Source organism: Canis lupus, chromosome 27 (genome assembly GCF_048164855.1).
Source record: "Canis lupus baileyi chromosome 27, mCanLup2.hap1, whole genome shotgun sequence".
NCBI classification, from domain to species: Eukaryota; Metazoa; Chordata; class Mammalia; order Carnivora; family Canidae; genus Canis; species Canis lupus.
The window spans coordinates 6,415,013-6,438,569 of NC_132864.1; the positions used below are offsets into that span (position 1 = coordinate 6,415,013).

The 23,557-nt window shown below is 41.8% G+C and overlaps 1 protein-coding gene and 1 pseudogene across 1 annotated transcript in view; one reads left to right on the forward strand and one right to left on the reverse strand.

Moving 5' to 3' along the window:
- Positions 1-23,557, reverse strand: part of LOC140619845 (uncharacterized) — a 64,093-nt gene that overhangs the window by 13,119 nt on the left and 27,417 nt on the right. Inside the window, exons 4-6 of the mRNA XM_072803769.1 lie at positions 11,552-11,791; positions 9,935-10,099; positions 7,262-7,291 (exon numbers count right to left, since the gene is read on the reverse strand). Of these exons, the coding sequence (XP_072659870.1) occupies positions 7,262-7,291; positions 9,935-10,099; positions 11,552-11,791 (435 nt within the window). The remainder of the gene's footprint in view (positions 1-7,261; positions 7,292-9,934; positions 10,100-11,551; positions 11,792-23,557) is intronic.
- LOC140619106 (proteasome maturation protein-like) lies at positions 8,509-11,441 on the forward strand (annotated as a pseudogene).

The window sequence follows — 23,557 nt, forward strand, 5'->3', positions numbered from 1 at the left end:
AGGACAAACATTATATGGTTTCATTCATTCGGGGAATATAAAAAATAGTGAAAGGGATTAAAGGGGAAAGGAGACAAAATGAGTGGGAAATATCAGAGAGGATGACAGAACATGAGAGACTCCTAACTGGGAAACAAGGGGTAGTGGAAGGGGAGGTGGGCAGGGAATGGGGTAACTGGGTGACAGGCAATGAGGGGGGCAGTTGATGGAATGAGCGCTAGGTGTTACACTATATGTTAGCAAATTGAACTCCAATAAAAATATACAAAAATAAGTAAATTAATTTAATTTAATTTTTAAAATGCAGGTAGTATTCCCCATGCAAATATCAGGACTATTCCCTCCAACCTTTTAGAGGATTCTTTCCCTGGCTTTGGGGAGTTTCTTCACACACAGTTATTGCTCTGTGCTCTTGAGTACTTGTGGGAGACCCTCTGCAGACCTCCTCTCTGATGGTCTGTCCTATGAACCCCAAATGCTTTGCTCTCCCCAGATTCTCAGCTCCATCCTTGACTCAGGAAGTCTGCTGGGCTTCACCTCAGTTTCTCTTTCCTCTGCTGTAAACTGGAAACCCTCTCAAGGCAATAAACTGGGGCAATGAGAAGGCTTACCTCATTTATTTTCTATCTCCCAGGGATGACAGTCCTTTGTCATCTGATATCCAGGGTCTTAGATAATTGTTTCATGTATTTTGTCTGTCTTTTTGTTGTTGTTGCTGTTGTTGTTCCTGTTATTCCTTCTTGGCCAGAAACAGAAGTCTATGAACATTGCATTTTTAAGTTGTTTTAAATTTATATTGTATTTTTAATTTCCACCCTTTGAATACTGGGGTTGAATATTTCCCATATGTTTGTATTTACAGTTCTTTTGATTTTGTTTTCTTTCCTATTGTTTTTCCCCTTTGTCTTCTGAAGATCTGAAAGATTTCCATCTCAGTTCTATGCAAATTTACATGAATAAAAGCAATATGGTGTCTGCCCTGCCACACTACTAATACGGTTCTCATCTACATCTACTACAGAGGACATGATTAGCCTCTTGACTGCTCTTGAAACTCTTGATCTACTTTGCTTCCTTCCTCACCTAGCGCCCTCAGTGTATCTTGATTCTCAGTCTTCTCTAATGATTTACACAATGATAATAAACTTTAATGTAGGTTTGCTGCATCCTCAGTCTATCTCAGTCTCCTTTCAATGCCCTGCTCTGGGCACTTTCAGGACACACAGTGTAGCTCACTTGTTTTATCCCCACTGTCTATCCCACTGCCAGGCACACAACAGAACTGTGTTTCAGCTAGGGTGAAGGGATCACTCTGTCTTCTCTCCCAATCTTGGTCCTCAACTTCAAGTGCATACTTCCAACTGTGGTTAATGTCACGGATTCTGCAGCCAGACTGCTCAGGTTCAAGTCCCTGCTCCAATACTTACTAGGAGCTTTCTTAATCTTTCCTGGTACGTACTTTTCAATGTCCCATGAATAGAGGCTGAAATAACTGGGGATGTTAAACTAAGAAATTACTTTATGGAAGCAAGAGAATGGTTTTTCATATATTTACAGGTCCTGTGGAACAGGGTTATTTGAGTTGCTCTGGGGGCAGAATTAGGAGTAATGTGTTCAGTCACAAACAAATTAATTACAAGCCAGTATTACAAGAAACTGTTAATCATATGACACCTGGAAGTAGATCAGGTTGCCTAAGAAAGCAGGAAATTTCTGGCCACCAATACATTTCAATCAGATCTTACTTTTAAAAGCAACTATAATACAGACTACATAGGTACCTAAAGTCCATTCCAATTAACTCTCCCATTTCCATATTATATAAAATACAAAAAGCCTGCAATTATTCTCACATCATCCTAATTTCCCTTAACTTTCACTTTTAATAATTTACTCAAACCTTTACCTAAACCAGTGGTTTTCAGCTCTAACTGAACACTGGAAATGCCAGGTATATTCATGAATCATGACACCTGGATCCCATGCTGACCTTCTCTGGGAGATTCTGGCTTAATTTATGTCGAGGGGCCAGACTTGTGTTTCTTTTATTTATTTCAAGATTTTATTTATTCATGAGAGACAGAAAGAGAGGCAGAGACATAGGCAGAGGGAGAAGCAGGCTCCATGCAGGAAGCCCGATGCAGGACTTGATCCCAGGACCCCAGGATCAAGCCCCAAGCCAAAGACAGACACTCAACCACTGAGTTACCACAAGCATCCCCAGACTTCTGTTTCTTTTAAATAGTTCCCTGGGTGTCTGAAATGTGCAGCCAAGGTTGAGAATCACTGATCTGAGCCATTATTTAATCTATGTAACTATTCGGGATCCCTGGGTGGCACAGCGGTTTAGCGCCTGCCTTTGGCCCAGGGCGCGATCCTGGAGACCTGGGATTGAATCCCACATCGGGCTCCCGGTGCATGGAGCCTGCTTCTCCCTCTGCCTGTGTCTCTGCCTCTCTCTCTCTCACTGTGTGCCTATCATAAAAAAAAAAAAAAAAAAAAAAAAAAAAATCTATGTAACTATTCAAATCTACTTGAACTGATCAATTGATTAAATCTACCATTTCTGGGCAGCCTGGGTGGCTGAGCAGTTTAGCACTGCCTTCCACCCAGGGTGTGATTCTGGAGACCCTGGATCGAGTCTCACGTTGGGCTCCCTCCATGGAGCCTGCTTCTCCCTCTGCCTGTGTCTCTGCCTCTCATGAATGAATGAATGAATGAATGAATGAATATTTTAAATTTATTAATTAATCAATCTACCATTTCTTAGGGATAATTAGATTCTTTTTTGTTAAGATTTTATTCATTTTAGAGAGAGAATGTACACGTTCATGAACAGGAAAGGAGTAGAGGGAGAAAAAGAGAAGAGAGGAAGTAAGAGACAAGCAGGTTGGAGCCACAGGGGAGAAGAGAGGGATGGAGTTAAGCTCAGAAGGAGGCATCAGTTGTAGGCTTGTAAAGCAGGAAGCTAGCAACACCACTTCTCTCTGTGCCTTTCTTCTACAGTCACACCTGCCCGGCGCTCACCTTCTCTTTCCCTATTCCACTCTGATGGAATAGGGATTCTGTGATTATACTGGGCCCACCTGAATAATCCAGGGTAATCTTCCCATCTTAAGGGCCTTAGTTGAATTGCACCTGCAAGGTCCCTTTTGCCATATAATATGGTAATATATCCACAAGTTCTGGTTCTTTGAGAATGATTATTCTGCTTACCACCAGGGCAAAGATGGGCTAGTATGAACCAGAAGGCTATGAAAGCAACTACAAAGAGCAGAAGAGATTCTGCAGCATGGCTCTGACCTAGTCACTGAGTGTACAGGCTTCACAACCATCTACCTTCTGGGCCTTGACAACATTTAAACCTTAATTCCTGCTGTATTTGCCCCATGCTCTCTGAGCCTTATTTAAATGTCACCTTTTCTAAGAAGCCTTCCTGTTGTCCTAGAAAGAAAAACTGTTCCCTGGCCAGTAATCATGGATCATTTTGCACATGCTTCTAGCAGTTCAACACCCTACTTATTGTCCACCTCCTTTATGAGATAAGGAACCACTTGAGAATTGGGATAATCTCATTCTAAATATCAGAAAAAGACTAATACAGTGCTTTGAACATTCATTGTTTGTTGCACCAGCATTTGTCCAATACCTAACAAGCACCCACAAAGACAACATGTGTTTCCCCGGGTGTCTGCCCTCCAGCCTCCATTTGAAGACCCAGTACTTGAGTGCCAGTGCCCAGAGACAGGCAATACGTTGTCAGAGTCAGCATTTCAATAAGATATATAGAATATGTGTTCTTTTTTGTTTTTTAAGATTTATTATTATTATTTTAGAGAGAACAAGGGAGCAGAGAGGGGGCAGAGGGATAGAGTCTCAAGCAGACTCCTGAGTGTGGAGCTTGACATGGTGCTCAATCCCATGACCCTGAGATCATGACCAGAGACAAAATCAAGAGTCAGATGTTGGGCAGCCCGGGTGGCTCAGCGGTTTAGCACTGCCTTCAGCCTGGGGCATGATCCTGGAGTCCCAGGATCGAGTCCCACATCGGGCTCCCTGCATGAAGCCTGCTTCTCCCTCTGCCTAGGTCTCTGCCTCTCTCTCTCTCTCCCTCTTTCTCTCTTTGTGTGTCTCTCATGAAAAAATAAATAAAATCTTTTAAAAAAAGAGTCAGATGTTTAACTGACTGAGCCACCCAAGTGCCCCTGGAGTATATGCTTAATAAAAGAGAAAAGGATCTTTTTAGATTTTGAATAAGTTCCTTAGTATTTAGCATGTGCAAAGGGCAAGGAATAGAGAGCAAAAGGACCCACCAGCCACAGTTAGAACTCTGGGGCCAGGAGCTATGGCAAAGAACTGAAGATACAAAAGGCAAACACCATGCTTCTGCACAAACTCAGCAAGTGTATACTTTCATTCTGTATACATTTTATGTAAAATTTACATCTAAAAAAGGCTAAACAGGGGATCCCTGGGTGGCGCAGCGGTTTAGCGCCTGCCTTTGGCCCAGGGCGCGATCCTGGAGACCCGGGATCGAATCCCACGTCGGGCTTCCGGTGCATGGAGCCTGCTTCTCCCTCCTCCTGTGTCTCTGCCTCTTTTTCTCTCTCTATGTCTATCACGAATAAATAAATAAATTAAATAAATAAATAAATAAATAAAAAAGGCTAAACAAATGCTGAATTCTAGTTAATAACACACATGCATTTTCATGTATTTATGGGAAGTACACTATGTGTGCAAATTTACTCAATACATCTTAAAAAAGATGGATGAACAGATATATGTTAAAATAAATGTAGTAAAATGTTAATGGTAGAGTCTAGGAGGGGGCTTTACAAGTATTTTCTCTTAATTAAGCTTATGCTTAAGTTTGTTTTTTTTTTAAGATTTTAATTTATTTACTCATAAGAGATACAGAGCGCGCGAGAGAGAGGTAGAGACACAGGCAGAGGGAGAAGCAGGCTCCATGCAGGGAGCCTGACCTGGACTCGGTCCCGGGTCTCCAGGATCACGCCGTGGGCTGCAGGCAGCGCTAAACAGCTGCGCCACTGGGGCTGCCCATGCTTAAGTTTTCATAATGAAATGTGAGAAAAAGAATGAGATAACAGAGAGGTATTGTGTGGAAAAAGGCAAAAATGATGCTCTGGGTATTGGTACTGTCAGAGATACAGGTACAGCCAGTCCTGACCCTCCTTTGTAGCCCAAAGACATTAGACATGCTGATGTGATAGGAGACATGAATCTGACAGGAAACATGCCAGGAGTCCTGTAGGTCAAAGTGTATTGTAAGCAAAACACAGATACTATTATATGCAACTCTGTTTGCCTTAAAATAAAAATTCTTAAAACCTAAAGAGTTTTTTAAACTATGTTACTAAGCCTTTATTGTTTGAATTATGTGATAAAAACCAAGGAAACCAATCATTTCTTGGGAGTATTTCTCTTCAACAGAAACATTTTCTTATCAAATTATGAAAAACAACACGCCACTTCCATAACATTTTAAGGAGATGAAGACATAAAAAACAGTGCATGCGGGTTCTTGAAAAAAAAAATCAATCTACATTTCCTTGACAACCGAATTTAATCAAAAACAGAACTGTTCTCATTTTTATTCAACCTTTATTCTTATGTTCTATCTTCTAGTAAGGTTTTAAAGTTTTCTCCCATGCTTCAGTCATATTTCTAGTTAAAATTAATATTAGATATTTTATTATGCTGTGAGTAGACTTTCTTTTACAATGGCATGTGTTAGCTTGTTACTGAGAACAGTAAAGCAACCTTTTCACTTAACGTATTTCATTTTCAGTCACTTCACTAAAAACTCGATGTTTTTGTTTTTTGTTTTTTGCTTTTTTAAAGATTTCATTTATTTACTCATGAGAGACACAGAGAGAGGCAGAGATACAGGCATAAGGAGAAGCAGGCTCCATGCAGAGAGCCCGATGTGGGACTCGATCCCCCAACCAGGATCACATCCTGAACCGAAGGCAGTCGCTCAATCGCTGAACCACCCAGGCGTCCCAAAACTCGTTGATGTTAACTGGATCTCTTCCATATGATGGGGATATAGTTAATTAATTAAGTAGAATAATTTTGTAATTTCTTTTCCAGAAGGTATGCTTTGTATCTATGTAAATGCTGTATTGTTCTAGGCGGAATGTGGAGACAATGTTCATATAAAATACTGATAAGCAGACATCTCAAACCCCTACACTGTACGGGGCACGTGCTAAGAGAAGGAATGACAGAACAAGGGAACAATTTTCAAGAATAGTAGAATAGTCAGGACGGTGTGAAGCTCAGGGTGCATAAGGCTGTGCAATCCAGAGACAATGTGTTGACTCAGAAGAGGGTGGGTCAGTAGGAGAGGAGAGCGAGTGCGGTGCCGGGGTGGGGGTGAGGAGGAGTGTGATGGTGAACATCGCCAGCCTTCTGGATGACACCTCGTCTTCCCTTCCCCTTCTCTTTAAAGAAGGTAAACTCTGCCCCTGAGGGGCAGAAGGGAACTGCCGCAGCCTCCCCATGGATTCTGGGTGGGAGCCTCATACCTTGGTGTTGACATCCTACTCGATGTCAGGCAACATGCAACAACTCGTGTCAGTGGAAAATGAAAACGAACTGGACTGGAGCTGTCTGGAAAAAGAAACCGGGCCAAACACACACACCTCCAGTTAATCTATTTGATAAAAAACATGTACTAAACATCAGGGACGTGAGACCTAGAGATAGAGGGTTTTTTCAGAATGTTTCAAAGACCGCACACCAACCAGCTTGATCTTAAACACAGAAAATACTGAGAAGGAGAGAAATTCTGAGGAAAATAACTGTCAAAATAACTTCGGTAAGTAAAAAAGCTTCACTAGACCAAAAAATAGAAACCTTCCCAGCCCCTCCTACCGCTAACTTCACAAGAGACCTTCCTCAAGCAAGCAGCACAGGACCCCACAACATCCGCGAACAGAACCCAACAGATCCGAAAGCCACAGAAGCACGCTGAGCCCCTGGGAACGTCAGGCTCTCTCTGCTAAGACAGCTCCGACAGAAAGAGGATCATTTCCAGCAAATGCTGGAAAAGCCACGTGCAATATCTAGAACACGCAGCCCTAGTGGAGATGCAGCCGCACCCCGGATCTCAGAGCCCAAGCCCTGGGGTCCCGCCGCTGCTCTCGCCACACGGGAGCCCGCGTCTCTAACGGCACCACTGGGGGGCTCCTGGGGGACCGTCGCGCAGGCCGGGTCAGGAGCAACCACTTACCGCAGTCACCGTCCACCCGGAGCGACCAGGCTAAGCAGCCCCCCCAGGCCGCGGGGGAGGACGACCGAGCACACAGCCCCGGCGTACCTGCAGAGAGCAGCCCGCAGGCGCGCTGGGGGACGCGATCCGTCACAATGGCAGCAGCGGCGGCAAACCAATGACAAGCCGGGCCTCCGCGAGCAGGCGCCGCGGCCCCCGGGATGCTCCAGGGTTCGCAAGGGCAGCGGGCGGCTCTCCGCACGGGACCTCCTCTCCCGCCGCACGCCCGCCCAGCGTCCCCTCAGGCTAACACCGCAGCCCCGGGCCGTCCCCCACACGCCCCAGTCCCCTCACGCACGCACACGCCGGGGACGGCCCGTCCCACACACGCCCCGCCCCGCCCCCTCACGTGCGCCCGCGCCACGGCCCCAGTGCTTCCCCCACGCACGCCCCGCCCCCGCCCCCGCCCCCGCCCCTCGTGAGCGCACGCGCGCACGCGCTAAGGCTCTGGTTTGTCCTATATACTGGCGCTCCTTTCCGGCCCCCGCCTCCGTCCACGCGCGCACGAGCCGCCGCCCCTCCTGCAGAGAGCGCAGCGGCGGCGCCAGCCCAGAATCCCTCCGGGGAGCGTCCCTGAGCGGCGCGGGGCGTCCTGGGAAATGTGGTCTCTGTGACTGGGCTTTTTGGGGCCTCCGAGCAGGGGAATTGCGGTTGCTCTTTCCTCCTAGGGCGTGGAGAGACAGGACTCAGAGGGGAGTGGGGAGCGTTCCTCCTGGTGCCCAGCCCCCCCATCCCCTCGCCGCTCTGCAGACAGCAGGACGGACGTGCGGGGAAGAAGCGGAGGCGTTCCGGGGGGCGTCCTGCGGGACCGCGAGGAGCCATCCCAGCACCCGAGCTCCATTCTCTAGGACTTGACGTCGTACGAACCTTGTTTCGACCCTAGGTCAAAGAAGTTGCTTTAAAAAATGTGATAACACAAAAGTTTGAACACTACGTATGTATTTGATATTAATTTCTGCTGATTTTGTGACTGTATCTGATTGTGTCCTGGTTATGATTTTTTTCTCTTTCATTTTATTTTTTTTAAGATTTTATTTATTTATTCATGAGAGACACAGAGAGAGAGAGGCAGAGACACAGGCAGAGGGAGAAGCAGGCTCCATGCAGGGAGCCCGATGCAGGACTCGATCTCGGGACCCTGGGATCACACCCTGAGCCAAAGGCAGATTACTCAACCACTGAGCCACCCAGGCATCCCAGTAAGCTTCTTTCTGGTATAAATTCAGCTCTTGTTTTAAGTAATTGCCTTTTTTATTCATTTTCTTTGTTTTCCGTAAGCCTATGTGAAATGCTTCTCAATTCTGTTTTCCTCCAAGTCAAAACTGTCCTATGGTCTTAATACTTTTCTCCTTTCCTGACCTGTATCCATAAGAGCCTTCCATTCCCCTACAATCCAGACAGATCAGATCCCCTCTGGGTCTTCCTCACACTGGCACAGTGAGACTTCCCTCTGCCCTCATTTATTCCCTCATCACTGTGTTGAATCTCTTGTTTCCTAGAGGCTGCTTCTTCTTTTTTTTTTTTTTCCTTTGTAGTAAATTATAATCCTATTATTTTCCTAAGTAACGAGCTATGAAGGCTGTTTATGCTACAGAATACGTTTTCTTGTCCTAATATTTGAATGGATTTTTGGCTTACTATGGAAGTCCTGGTTAGGAAATTACTTTCACTCAGAATTTTTTTTTCATTTGAAACAGGGAATAGTTTACCCAAACCCATCAGACAAATGGACAGCTTGGGTTTGTTACAAGCATGTTTTAAAGCATAGGTCAGTAATTGTACATGAAATTAACTGATCAGAGCACTGCTTTTCTTTTTTAGTTTAATTTTATTTTTAAAGATTTGTAAGGTAATCTCTACTCCCAACATGGGGCTCAGACTTACAACCCCAAGACCAAGAGTCACACACCTCACTGACTGAGCTGGCCAGGCACCCAAGAGCACAGCTGTTCAATGTTTAAAACAGAATAAGCTTCCCTGTAAAAAGCAGCCGCTTTATGACATTTTTAAGAGATACATTTATCTATTTTTTAAACTATTTATTTTTCAGGGAGTCAGGGAGGACAGAGAGAGAGAATCTAAGCAGACTCTGCACACTGAGCATGGAGACTGACGCAGAGATTGATCTCACAAGCCTGAGATCATGACCTGAGACCAAAGCAAGAGTAGGATGCTTACCCAGTGCACCACCCAGGCACCCCTGATATTTCTCTCTTTTTGAGAGAGAGTAGGGGAGGGAGAGAAGCACACTCCCCACTGAGGACAGAGTCTGACCTGGCACTCACTCCATCCCACGACCCTGAGATCATGACCTGAGCTGAAATCAAGAGTCAGACACTTAACTGACTGAGCCACATAGGCACTCCACCTTTGTGACATTTTTAACTATGGTATTTCTCTGCTTCTTTTTTACTTTCTTCAACAGAATCTCCATCAACCGCCCCATAATACTTCTCAAGGGCAGCCATGTCCTCACAGGCTTCAGAAAACTCTCCTTCTGCCATGCCCCTATTTACATACCAGTGAATAAAGCATGCTTAGCATACATTAGGTCAGACTTATGGTCCAGGTGAGTCTAGGCCTCAGCAATGGCTGAGTGATGGTGTTGCTCAGCATGCACAGAGCTCGCTGTACTTTGTCCAGGTCTCCACCAGGTACCACAGTGGGAGGCTGGTAATTAATGCCAACTGTGAAGCCAGTGGGGTGCCAGTCTACAAATTGGATGGTATGCTTGGTCTCGGTGGCAGTAGCAGCACTGACATCTTTGGGAACCACGTTGCCATTGGTACAAGCAGCAAACTGTATTTGCCATGGCGAGGATCCCGTTTCACAATCTAGTTGAGTGGCTCAAAGCATGCATTGATGATCTCTGCTATAAAAAGCTGTTCATGGGAACGCCTAGGTGGCTCAGCGGTTGAGCATCTGCCTTAGACCCAGGGCATGATCCTGGAGCCCCGGGAATGAGTCCCACATCAGGTTCTGTGAATGGAGCCTGCTTCTCTCTCTGCCTGTGTCTCTGCCTCTCTCTCTCTCTCTCTCTCTCTTTTCTCTCTTTCTCTCTCTGTCTCTCATGAATAAATAAATAAGATCTTAAAAAAAAAATGCTGTTCATGGTAGGCTTTCTCAGCAGAGATGACAGGACCATATGTGCCCAGAAGAAAGTGTATGCAGGAGTAGGGCACCAGGTTGGTCTAGTATTCTGTCAGATGAACATTCGGGGCTCCATCAAAGCTGAGAGAAGCAGTGATGGAGGACAGTATTTGACCCATCCACCTATTGAGGTTAGCATAGGTGGGGCAGGCAGGCATTAGGTATCGAGGTTGCTGGGACAAATGTCATAGATGGCGTCATCTGCCATGAAGGCACAGTCCGTTCTCAGGGTGATGTGGGTAGTGAGGATGGAGTTGTAGAGCTCAGCTACAGCTGTGGAATCTTGGGAGCTGGGTACCTTGAACTTATTGCCTTAATCGACAGATTGCATCAGCAGAGAGGTGAACCTGGAACCACTTCCCCCTCTAAAACTGGAAAACCGGATGGTAATAGGGCCGAGTGGCTATTCACAGCCGCAAGTGAAGATGAAGATGCCAGAGGACTTGGATCTCAGCTGAAGGACAGTATTCCAGTTACTGAACTTTCAGCAGGTTGACCTTTTGAACAGCATGATCTTTGACAAGGTCTCCCTTGTGTGAAAAATGAACTTTTGCCCAGTCATCTTCTTGAATTATCAGAAAAAAATTTCCAGCTCAACCAAGATAAAATGAAATTTTCTACACTAAGAAACATCCAGGGTCTGTTTGTTCCACTAAAATTACAAATAGAATTCAAGGCAGTGCAGCGGGTTCGGTGTCTTCCATTTCTTCCAAGCTCAAACCTTTCACTGGATATTTTGAGGGGTAATGATGAGACTATTGGATTTGAAGATATTCTTAATGACCCGTCACAAAGTGAACTAATGGGAAAACCATGAATATAAACTCGGTTTACTGTAATCTATTGTGCTGTTAATGAAAATAGAGGGGCTGCATTTTGTTTATAGTCATCTCTTTACTATAATTTGATGTATACAACATTAAAAGTACTGACACACAAAAATAAATAGATAAAAGTACTGACACATGAGAAAAAAAAAAAAAAAGGAAAACCAGAAACCCTAAAAACCTGTGCAAAGGTCAGCCAGTTTCTGAGTTCAGTCCAAGACAAGATTAGTGATCCCCTTGCTACAGGCATAGTTATTGGTAGCATCTTCCTTGCCTGTGATGAGCTGCTCAGGGTGGAAGAGCTGGCAGTCAGTGCCAGTGTGAACTTCATCAATGACTGTAGGTCTACAAACATTGCCCTGGGCACATGCTTGCCAGCACCCATCTCACTGAAGGAGGCGTTGAAGGAGTCATCTCCCCCAGTAGTCTTGTCACTTGGCATTTGACCATTGGGCTGGATTCTCTGTTCCAGGCAATAGAGCTCCCAACAGGCATTGCCAATCTGGACACCAGCCTGGATGGAAATGCATTTGCATATGGTTGCTGCTTTGTGGCTGGTGAGCAGATGGCAGAGCAGAAGAGAGGAGGTTGTTGCTTCTTACAGCACCACTCAGGAAGTGGAAGTAAGAACTTGCTTCTCTCAGAATTTTGAAAGTGGGCAAAGATAGATAGAAATGAAGCAGTGTTAGCTTTGAGAAGTCCTGTTCTACACCTGTTACTGTTCTTTAGTATGTAACCTATTTATCATCTCTTGGAACTTCTAGATTCATCAGTTTATTTTTGATATTCAAAACTTTCATGGTGATATGTTTAGTTCCAATCTTTTGAGAAATTGCCCGTTTGGGGACACCTGGGTGACTCAGTCAGTGAAGCATCTGACTTTGGCTCAGGTCATGATCTCAGGGTCCTGATATTGAGCCCCATATCAGGCTCGCTGCTCAGTGAGAAGTCGGCTTCTCCCTCTCCCTCTACTACTTTTCCCCCCACCCCCATTTGTGCTGTCTCTCTCAAATGAATAAAACCTTAAAAAAGAAACTGCCTGTTTTGATGGGTCAGTCCTTAAGCATTTCACTATTTTAAGGAATTTCTGCTATGTTTGATTCACTCTTCAGTTTTTTCTCTCTGAAACTCTGAATAATCTGGTGTTGAACTTTGAAATTGATCATATAATTTTCTTACATTTTTTGTCTCATTGCTTATCTCTTTTGGGAGTTCTGCTTTCTGGAAGAGTTCCTCAGCTTTATCTTTAAGGCTTTTTATTTTTTTTTTAACTTTTTGTTATACTTTTAAATTTCCTAAGATCTCTTATTTTGTGGTTAGTATATGTAAAAAAAAAAGTCATACATCCTATTCATATTTTATGAATGAAATATCTCAGATGGTTTTTAGATTTATATGAAATTTTCAAAGCACAATAAAGTATCATAAAAAAAAGTATAATGAACACCCTTGTATCCATCACTATTTTGAAGCAGATATTTTACATGATATATTGTAAATATCTCAGAATCTGTCTGCAGTAAGAACTCTTTTAAAAATCATAAGTATATTATCACATTTAAAAATTAGCAGTATTTCTCAAATATCAAATGTATAGGCAGTGTTCACATTTTTCTGTTACTTCGTAAGTGTGGGTTTTTTTTTTTTTTTTTAATTATTTGACCCAAATAAGTCTCATGCAGTTTTAGGTATCTTTTTTTTTTTTAAGATTTTACTTTATTCATGGGAGACACAGAGAGGCAGAGACACAGGCAGAGGGAAAAGCAGGCTCCATGCAGGGAGGGCGATGCGGGACTCGATCCCGGGACTCCAGGATCATGCCCTGGGCCAAAGGCAGGCTCCAAACCGCCGAGCCACCCAGAGATCCCCTCTTTCCAGTAACTTTAAAATTGTACTCATCATCCCTGACACTCTACACCCTGCATTCAGTGTATCCAGTGGATTTCTAAAATTTCCTCAATGTAGCATGTGGTACATACACTTGCAGGTGAAGGACTTATCTTTTTTTCAGCTTGAGTTAAGAAAAACCTTCTCACTAATTTTGCTTCCTTTATATTTCCTCTGTCCTCCTCTTCTAGAATTCCTATTACATATTTATGTCCTTGATCCATCTGCGAATGGGAATGTGTGAAGTAGAATTTATGCTTTTCACAAAGTCAGTTATATTGATACCATTTAATAACTAGTACCTTCTTTCCCCCCAGCGATTCATAGTCTGCCTTTATCATATATTAAATGTCTAGCAACACATTAGTCTTTTTCTGAACTTATTTTACTTTTTATTGTTGCCCCATTATCATCTGTTTAAGTTAGTAGATATTTATAATGCATTTTTAAATATAGTAGGGCAAAGCACTATTTTAATAATTGCCTTGTTATTCATGTACCTTCATTTTCCTATAAAACGTTAAACAATTTGTCATTTCAAGAAATCCCTATTGAATATATAGATTAATGAAAATCCAATGCAATTCTAGTTAGAGAAAAATTGAAATCTTTATGATATTGAATCTTTCCATCCATGATCATGATGAATCCCTCCACTTATTCAGATAGTTTTTCCTGTTTGTCCCTAACATTGTTTCATTTTTCTAATTAGTTCTGTAACTAGAAAAGAAATAAAACTTGAGGAATTAAGGAACAAGTCCAGAGTATTATTGTTAGCTTAAAAAGCCTTAACCAGAAGGCAGAGTTAAGTTCCTTTTTGAAGAGGAAGCATAATATTCTAATTTTTTCCCTTGTGATATGGAGGAAGTGACCCTCATCACAAAAGCTTAATTGCCATAGACTCATTCAGCTTATTTTTAAATACTTATTTATTTATTCATAAGAGACACACACAGAGGGGTGGGGCAGAGACACAGGGAGAGGGAGAAGCAGGCTCCATGCAGATCCATCCTGGATCTCCAGGATCATGCCCTGGACTGAAGGTGGTGCTAAACCACTGAGCCACCGGGGCTGACCCCATACAGCTTATTTGATAAATATTTGTTGAGTCCTGCCATGTGCTGGGGAATGTCCTAGGTACAGCAATGAACAAATCCAACAGAATCTATTTCTATATAGTTTACACTGAAGTTACAGACTTATATACACTTCTGGTTCAAGGACATAGAATCTACCTATCAAAGATATTTGTCTCAATTAAATGCCAATTCTGTGATTTTTGTCCATTAAAACTGAACTCTAGTATTAAGATAGAGGGCTCACATTCAAAGGTTATGATCTAATCTTCAAAAAGTAACACCTGTAAAAAAAAAAACCTGTAAAAAAAATTCAGCATAAAAAATCACCTAGCTTAGGAAAGTATTGTACCATCTTATTAAGACCTCACTCTCAAAGTTTGGGTCATGGATCATGCTTCTTTGTTGATCTCACTCAATACCAAATATGGGCTCTGGGAAGAGAGATTGAGTTGGAGGTAATCAAATGAACATTTGTTTCAAAGTCACATTCTCTCCTTAACACCTTAACACCTCCAATAAAATTCCTGAGTAGCAGCTAAATCAACAGTGCTGTTAATCATGTATGAGGTTATTCTGAGAAACATCAAGTTATATATAGGAAAGTAAGCATATGTAAAATAATTGTGTTTCATGGGAAAATTGTTTTTCCATTCCAAAAGTTAACTAAAAAGGTAGCAAAGTATGCACAAAGTTTAAACAACCTGCCTCTTTGAACTGATTCTTTAGCTTTAATCTTTTTTCTTTTAATAATGCATGCTCCTTTCACACAGTCTGAACAGTAGTCTGCAGGAGAAGCTACTATAAATAACCAAGATGACAGTTCTAGAAGAGGGCCAAGGATGACTATATTGCATGTGACTACAAATCCCAGTAAAGATTTTAAGCTGGCCAAACCTTGCTGGGAGTAGTGGGGAGGGTCTATGATTTTTCTTTTTACCTTGCCAACAATAGGGCCCTGTTTCCACCTTTCATCTTTTACCTGAACATGCCTCTTTGGCTACAGGGAGGACACCCAGTGAAATACATTCATGCCCTGAGTGGATCAGAGAAACAGGAAAAAGAAATATCCTGAACTTTCTACCCTACTATGCAGGCAGATATTACTTTCAGACTTTCAAGATGGCAGCCATTGACCTATGTCTCATATGGGCTCTGCTAACACAAGACCCTCCCTGTTCCTACATGATAAATACTAAGGAAGAGAGGATGGTGGCTGGATTTCCAGCAATCCGGTTATAGGGACCAGTGACCTTTACAGATGTGGCTGTGGAGTTCACCCAGGAGGAGTGGATGATGCTTGATTCTAGTCAGAGAAGAATTTACAGAGATGTGGTGTTGGAAAACTATATAAATCTCACCTCCGTGGAACACCAGTTATGGAAGACTATTGTGATCTCCCTATTGGGTCAAAAAGAGGTAAGAACTATGAAAAGGAGAGTTCTCCAAGGCACCTATCCAGACTGGGAGATTCAACTTAAAACGAAAGAATAGACTTCTTTTTTATTATTATTACTTATTCATGAGAAACAGAGAGAGAGAGAGGCAGAGACACAGGCAGAAGGAGAAGTAGGCTCCATGGAGGGAACCCGATGCAGGACTTGATTCCAGGACCCCAGGATCATGCCCTGAGCCAAAGGCAGGCGCTAAACCACTAAACCACCCAGGGATCCCAAAGAATCGACTTCTAAGCAGAATATTTTAGGGAAAAATTATACAATGGAGTGAAAATGATAAGATTCATAATGCATGATTGGTCCTCCACATTAAGTAAAGATCAGGAAGAGCAAAAGATCCTAGAGAGAAACTTGAAGCAAATGGCCCAAAAGAAAACAGCATCTCAGGAAAGATTCTATGACCATCATCAATTACAGGAAAATTCTTTTTTTTTTTAAGAGTTCTTTAGCATTTTATTTTTATTTTTAGAGTTCTTTACCATTTTTTAAATTTTTTTATAATAAATTTATTTTCTATTGGTGTTCAATTTACCAACATACAGAATAACACCCAGTGCTCATCCTGTCAAGTGCCCCCCTCAGTGCCCATCACCCATTCACCCCCACCCCCCGACCTCCTCCCCTTCCACCACCCCTAGTTTGTTTCCCAAGGTTAGGAGTCTTTATGTTCTGTTTCCCTTTCTGATATTTCCCACACATTTCTTCTCCCTTCCCTTATATTCCCTTTCACTATTATTTATATTCCCCAAATGAATGAGAACATATGTTTGTCCTTCTCCGATTACTTATTTCACTCAGCATAATACCCTCCAGTTCCATCCACGTTGAAGCAAATGGTGGGTATTTGTCGTTTGTAATGGCTGAGTAATATTCCATTGTATACATAAACCACATCTTCTTTATCCATTCATCTTTCGATGGACACCGAGGCTCCTTCCACATTTTGGCTATTGTGGACATTGCTGCTAGAAACATCGGGGTGCAGGTGTCCCGGCATTTCATTGCATCTGAATCTTTGGGGTAAATCCCCAACAGTGCAATTGCTGGGTCTTAGGGCAGGTCTATTTTTAACTCTTTGAGGAACCTCCACACAGTTTTCCAGAGTGGCTGCACCATTTCACATTCCCACCAACAGTGTAAGAGGGTTCCTTTTTCTCCACATCCTCTCCAACATTTGTGGTTTCCTGCCTTGTTAATTTTCCCCATTCTCACAGGTGTGAGGTGGTATCTCATTGTGGTTTTGATTTGCATTTCAATTACAGGAAAATTCTTAACTTGGGTCAAAACTTGCTTTTTCAAAGAGAGTTTCCACCAGTAAACATTGCCATAAAAGTTACTTAAATATTGAGAGTTTGGAACATAATTCAGTTGTAAACAATTACTAGAGAAACTGTGTAAGTTTCTCTGTTAAAGTCATAAATAGGGATCCCTGGGTGGCGCAGCGGTTTGGCGCCTGCCTTTGGCCCAGGGCGCGATCCTGGAGACCCAGGATCGAATCCCACGTCGGGCTCCCAGTGCATGGAGCCTGCTTCTCCCTCTGCCTGTGTCTCTGCCTCTCTCTCTCTCTCTCTCTCTGTGACTATCATAAATAAACAAAACTTAAAAAAATAAAATAAAATAAAAATAAAGTCATAAATATGATAAAGCTCTGTGGCATCTTGAAAAAACTCAAACAGCACAAAATGAGCATGCATGCTTCAAACATGGTGTACACATCAAACATACTGATATGCTTCCTATATATAACAATTTTCATATGGTGGAGGATCCCTATGAATGTAATAAATGCCTGACTTTTTGTCATCCATTCCATAGGCAACAGGAGCAAATTCCTAATGGAGAGAAATGTCATGAATGTAATCAATGTGGGAAAGCCTTCAAAAGACTTTGTAATCTTACTTTGCATAAGAAATGTCACATGGGCAAAAAAACAATATGAATGTAAAGAATATGGGAAAGTCTTCAACGATTCTTCAACCCAAAGGAGACACGTAAGAACTCACACTGGTGAGAAACCCTATGAATGTAATCAGTGTGGAAGTGCTTTCTGTCAAAAAACAGCTCTAAGGATTCATGTGAGAACTCACACTGGAGAAAAACCTTATGAGTATAATCATTGTGGAAATCCTTTGGCACAAGTTCTTACCTTATATTGCACAAGAGAATACATACTGGAGAGCATCTCTATGACTGTGATGATTGTGGAAAAGCCTTTACTACAAGCTCACACCTTAAAGTTCACAAGAAAATACACACCCGAGAGAATCTCTACAAATGCAATGGCTATGGGAAAGTTTTTAGTGTTCTCTCATATCTTAGAAAGTGAGAATACATAATGGAGAGAAACCCAATCAATGTAAGGAATGTAGGAAAACCATCAATGTTTCCTCTTCTCTTAGGAGACACGTGAGAACTCACACTGGAGAAAATGTGGGAAAGTCTTCAGTCAGAGACTTTCACTTATAAACAAGAGAATTCATACTGGAAGAGTAACTCTATGAATAGGTATGGAATTGCTTTACTAATTGTCTTAAGCTGGACTCCAACTCATTATTTCAGGTTTTATTGTCCAAAATAACCATTTTAAGACTATAGTTCTCTAATCACTTCTTTAGCTATGTAATACATTTTGGTCTGTGTTTATTTTAATACTAAATGTTGTATCAAATTTATTATGATTTAATGAGTCTATAGCTCTTTAGAATTATATGTTTGGGGGGTTTTTTGATGCAAAAAGTGATTTTATTATAGTACAGGGACAGGACCTGGGGGCAGAAAGAGCTGCACCTACAAGTGAGAGGGGTGACTGATTACATATTTTAAATTTTGTGGAAGGAGAGGTGGTAGACATAATGTAGATTTCTAAGGAATTTCTGCAAGCATGCAGGGTCTTATAGGACCTTGAAGATTTGGCTGTTTTCAAGATAAGGTTACTTTGAGTCTTTAATGAAATATAAACATGAAGGAATTAAGGCAGCCATGAACTCCTTGCAGAATGTAATGCTCTGCATATTTCAGGTATCAGTGGGTTGCAAGCTGCAAGATTTAATTTAAACTACATTTCTTTTGCCTTTTGTTCTCATCTGCACTATTTTGGTTGCTGCCCAAATTGCTGCTCTGGGAGCTGCATAGAATTATATACTTTTAAAATGAGTTAAAGTTTGCAGCTATTTTCTTATTATAAATTTCTTTATTTAAAAAAAGATTTATTTAAAACAAAAGATTTATTAAGGACACCTGGATAGCTCAGCGGGTGAGCGTTTGCCTTTGGCTCAGGGTGTAGTCCTGAGGTCCCAGGGTTGAGTCCCACATTAGGCTTCCTGCGTGGAGCCTGCTTCTCCCTCTGCCTGTGTCTCTGCCTTTCTCTCTCTGTGTGTCTTTCATTAATAAATAAAATATTTTAAAAATAAATAAAAGTAAGTTAAAAAGATTTATTCATTTGAGAGAGGGGGAGGGGGAAGAGGTAGAAACTGGGAAGAGGGAGAGAGAATCCCAAGCAGACTCCCTGCTGAGTGTGGAGCACAATATGGGGTCAACCCCAAGATCACAACCTAACCCAAAATCGAGAGTCAGATGTCCAACACCCTGAGCCACCCAGACACCCCTCCTATTATTGATTTCTAAGTTAATTGCATTATGTTTAGAATATCTACAGTATATGTTACTTTACTAGTATTTTTTTGGGAGTTGCTTTCTAGCCTCTTGTGGAAGATACTGTTAGTAGGCGGTCACACATCCAGCTCATCCTTCCCTACTGACAATCCTATTTTATTTTTTATTTTATTTTTTAAAAAGATTTTATGTATTTATTCATGAGAGAGACAGAGAGAGAGGAAAGACACAGGCAGAGGAGAAACAGGCTCCATGCAGCAAGCCTGATGCAGGACTCGATCCCGGGTCTCCAGGATCACACCCTGGGCTGAAGGCGGCGCTAAACTGCTAAGCCACCTGGGCTGCCTGAGAATCCTATTTTAGATCACAATAGCAATAATGTCCAGTTACAAAACTCCATTCAGTCTCCTTGCAGTCAAGTATAGCCATATTCCTCATTCCTGATTAATCAAAGGTAGTATCACTGGAAACAGGCCTAACTGGTTTTTTCTCTTTGCCTTTTACACTTTACCTTTCTGCCTTCCCACACTCTTTTCTCTTAGAGCTGAAGGAGCTGTTTGTGACCGTGAGAACGACAACCATGGCCGAAGGAGGTATAGAAGGAGATCCTGGTTCCTCAGAGACCTCTAAATAGCTGTACCAGCACTATACTACTTGTATCTGGTTACTTCTATGTGATAAAAGTAAGCTTATTGGTTTTAAAAGCAAATGCTTATAGTTAACATAGTAATTTTGGTTTTTAAAAAGAAAAAGTCCACAGAGGTATATAGAGTTAAGTATTTTAAGTTGGATGCATGTATTTGGAAATTAACATAGAAAAGGGAGGAATGTAAGAAGAATGCTGACACAACTTTTATGCTCAGGCTAGAGATAATGATGGGCCCGTATTCAAAACCAAGTGATTAGAGAAGCAGGGAAATCACAGTATTTCAGTATTAGAAATCCAGAGAGTTTTCAGAAAGAGGGAAAGCTACCAGTTTTAGTTGCTTAAAGAAGCCCTTGAGATTTTGCTACTTGGTCTTACAATTACTGACCAGCTTAACTCTGAATTTATTGAGAAACAAAATGTAGAGGAGCCTGTGATGGAACAAAGAGGCAGTAGCTGCAGTTTTGGTCATGATAACTTTATAGAGTTGTAAAAGATCCAGATGAACTGGCTGATATGCTGCAGTTCTGGACCCCAGGAGGTGTCCAGGATGGACATACAACTTTAGCAACATCAGTAGATAGACTATAGTAGGTCTTGTGTAGGTGACTACGATTGCATGGGGAAAACAGGTGGTAGGAAAAGACAATGTCTACCACTGACTATGACACTTGGTCTATTTAAAGACAGGCTGAAAATAGGAGTCTTGGTAGATAAGAGAACAAAAAAGGCGGAGCTTTGCCAAATCAAGACAAACTAGTCTCAAGAAGGAAGGTAAAGTCAGTTCTTTTAAATACTACTTAGAGGTCAAATTAGATGAAGTCTTAAAAAGTGAACATATCATAGAGCAACATGAGGAATGTTGTTGACCTTAGTTGGAAATAATGTGTTGAGGATGATGGTAGGTTGGGATACATTTAGTAATCAATAAAAGACAAGTAAGACTGAATATAGACAAGTTAAAATGAAAAAGAGGGTAGTGCAACAGAGATTTGGTCAAGGCAAAAGATTTTTAAAACAATGAGAAACTAGGGGTACCTGGGTGGCTCACTTGGTTGACTAACTCTTGGTTTCAGCTCAAGTCATGATCTCTGGGTCATGAGATTGGACCCTGGGTTGGGCTCTGCTCTTAGCATGGAGTCTGCTTGGGACTCACTCCCTCTGCCTCTTCCCCCTGCTCATATGTGTGCTCTACCTCTCTTAAATAAATGGATAAATCTCTTAAGTGAGAAACTAGAACATGTGTAAATCCTAGTGTAATGCATCCACTATGGAGAGCTTAAATATGCTGGTATAAGAAGAGAGTCAATAACACGAGGTTCCTAAGAGGGGCTGGAGGTGTCTGGAACACAGTATGAAAGTATTAAGGTTATCCATAAGAAGATTGTTCCACTAGCAAAAAAAAGGAGGAGTAGGTGTGCTGGTTTTAATTACCTGTTTCTTATGTCTGAGTTAATTTAGCTGTCCGCGGAGTAGCTAAACTATAAAGTGCTATTTGGTTTTTTTAAGACATACTTTCTGAAGGAAGGAAAATGTCCAGATTCATTCTATGAGCCCAGCATGACCCTGATACCAAACCAGTTAAAGATGCCAAAACAAAAAAAAAAAAAACAAAACAAAACCCTACAGGCCAATATCCCTGAGGCAGAAATTTTCAATAAAATACCAGCAGGCCAAACCCAACAATACATTTTTAAAAACCATTCATTACCATCAAGATGGAATTTTCCTGGGCTGCAAGGGTGGTTCAATATTCTCAAATCAACCAACGTGATATACATTAATAAAAGAAAGAATAAGAACCATATGATCATTTCTATAGGTGTAGGAAAAGCATTTGACAAAGTACAGCATCCATTCATGATTTAAAAAACAAAACAAAACACCTCAACAAAGTAGGTTTAGAGGGAACATAACCTCAACATAGTAAAGGCTATATATTAAAACCCCATAGCTAATATCATTCTCATTGGGGAAAACCAGAGCTTTCCTTCTATGGTCAGGAACAAGACAGGGATGTCTACTCTTACTGCGGTTATTTAACATAGTACTGGAAGTCCTAGCCATAGCAATCAGACAATAAAAAGAAATAAAAGACATCCGGGGGTGCCTGGCTGACTCATTCAATTAAAGTTTGCAATTCTTTATCTCAGGGTCATGAGTTCAAGCTCCATGTGGGGCATAGAGCTTACTTAAAAAAAAATAAAAGTTGAAAGGCATCCGAATTATCACTCTTTGAGGAAGACATGATATTTTATGTAGAAAACACAAGAGACCACCCCCCCCAAAAAAAAATGCTAAAAGTGATGAAGGAATTCAGTAAAGTCTCAAGATACAAAATCAATGTACAGAAATCTGTTGCATTTCTATACACCAGTAATGAAGCAACAAAAGAGAAATTAAGGAATCGGTCCCATATGCAATTGCACCAACAATAAGATACCTGGGTGTAAACCTATCAAAGAGGTGAAAGGCCTGTACTCAAAACTATAAAACGCTGATGACAGATACTGAAGATGACTCAAAGACATTCTTGTGAATTGGAAGAACAAATATTGTTAAACTGTCTATACTACCCAAAGCAATCTATACATTGAATGTAATCCCTATCAAAATACCAATTGCATTTTTCACAGAGCTAGAACAAACAATCCTAAAATTGTATGGAACCACAAAAAAACTCTGAATAGCCAAAGCAACCTTGAAAAAAGAAGAGCAAATCTGGAGGCATAACAATTCCAGACTACAGATTATATTACAAAGCAATAGTAATTAAAATACTATGATACTGCCACAAAAATAGACATATCTCAGTGGAACAGAATACAAAACCCGGAAATGGGGCAGCCCAGGTGGCTCAGTGGTTAAGCACTGCCTACAGTCCAGGGCATGATCCTGAACCCCGGGATTGAGTCCCACATCAGGCTCCCTGCATGGAGCCTGCTTCTCCCTCTGCCTGTGTCTCTGCCTCTCTCTCTCTATGTCTATCATAAATAAAAATAAATTTTTTTTTAAATTTTTATTTATTTATGATAGTCACAGAGAGAGAGAGAGAGAGAGAGGCAGAGACTCAGGCAGAGGGAGAAGCAGGCTCCATGCACCGGGAGCCCGATGTGGGATTCGATCCCGGGTCTCCAGGATCGCGCCCTGGGCCAAAGGCAGGCGCCAAACCGCTGCACCACCCAGGGATCCCTAAAAATAAATCTTTAAAAAGATAGTAATGCGTCCAGTTACAAAGCTCCTTATCCCAACTGCCATGGCCAAAATTAGGTATTCCCTGTTCCTGCCAATAAAATACATATATAAGTTACATTGTGAGGTTGTATGCTGAGAGTAAGATGGGTGAAAGACTGGCCAGATGTTTGGGTGAAGATCTCTATGCCTGTGGAAGTGCCCATGTTAACTTCAGGGCTTCAGTGGGAAACACAGCAAAGTTTAAATGAATAGAAGATAGTAACAAAGACGAGAGACAAAGTGATACAATTACCTGGCATGAGCCTCAAAGGCTGCAATTGTTAGAAGCAATATTGGGGAACAAGAAGGATACTGATCCTACTTCCCAACTGATAGATATGGAGGGCATGGCAACAAACAGACTTTTT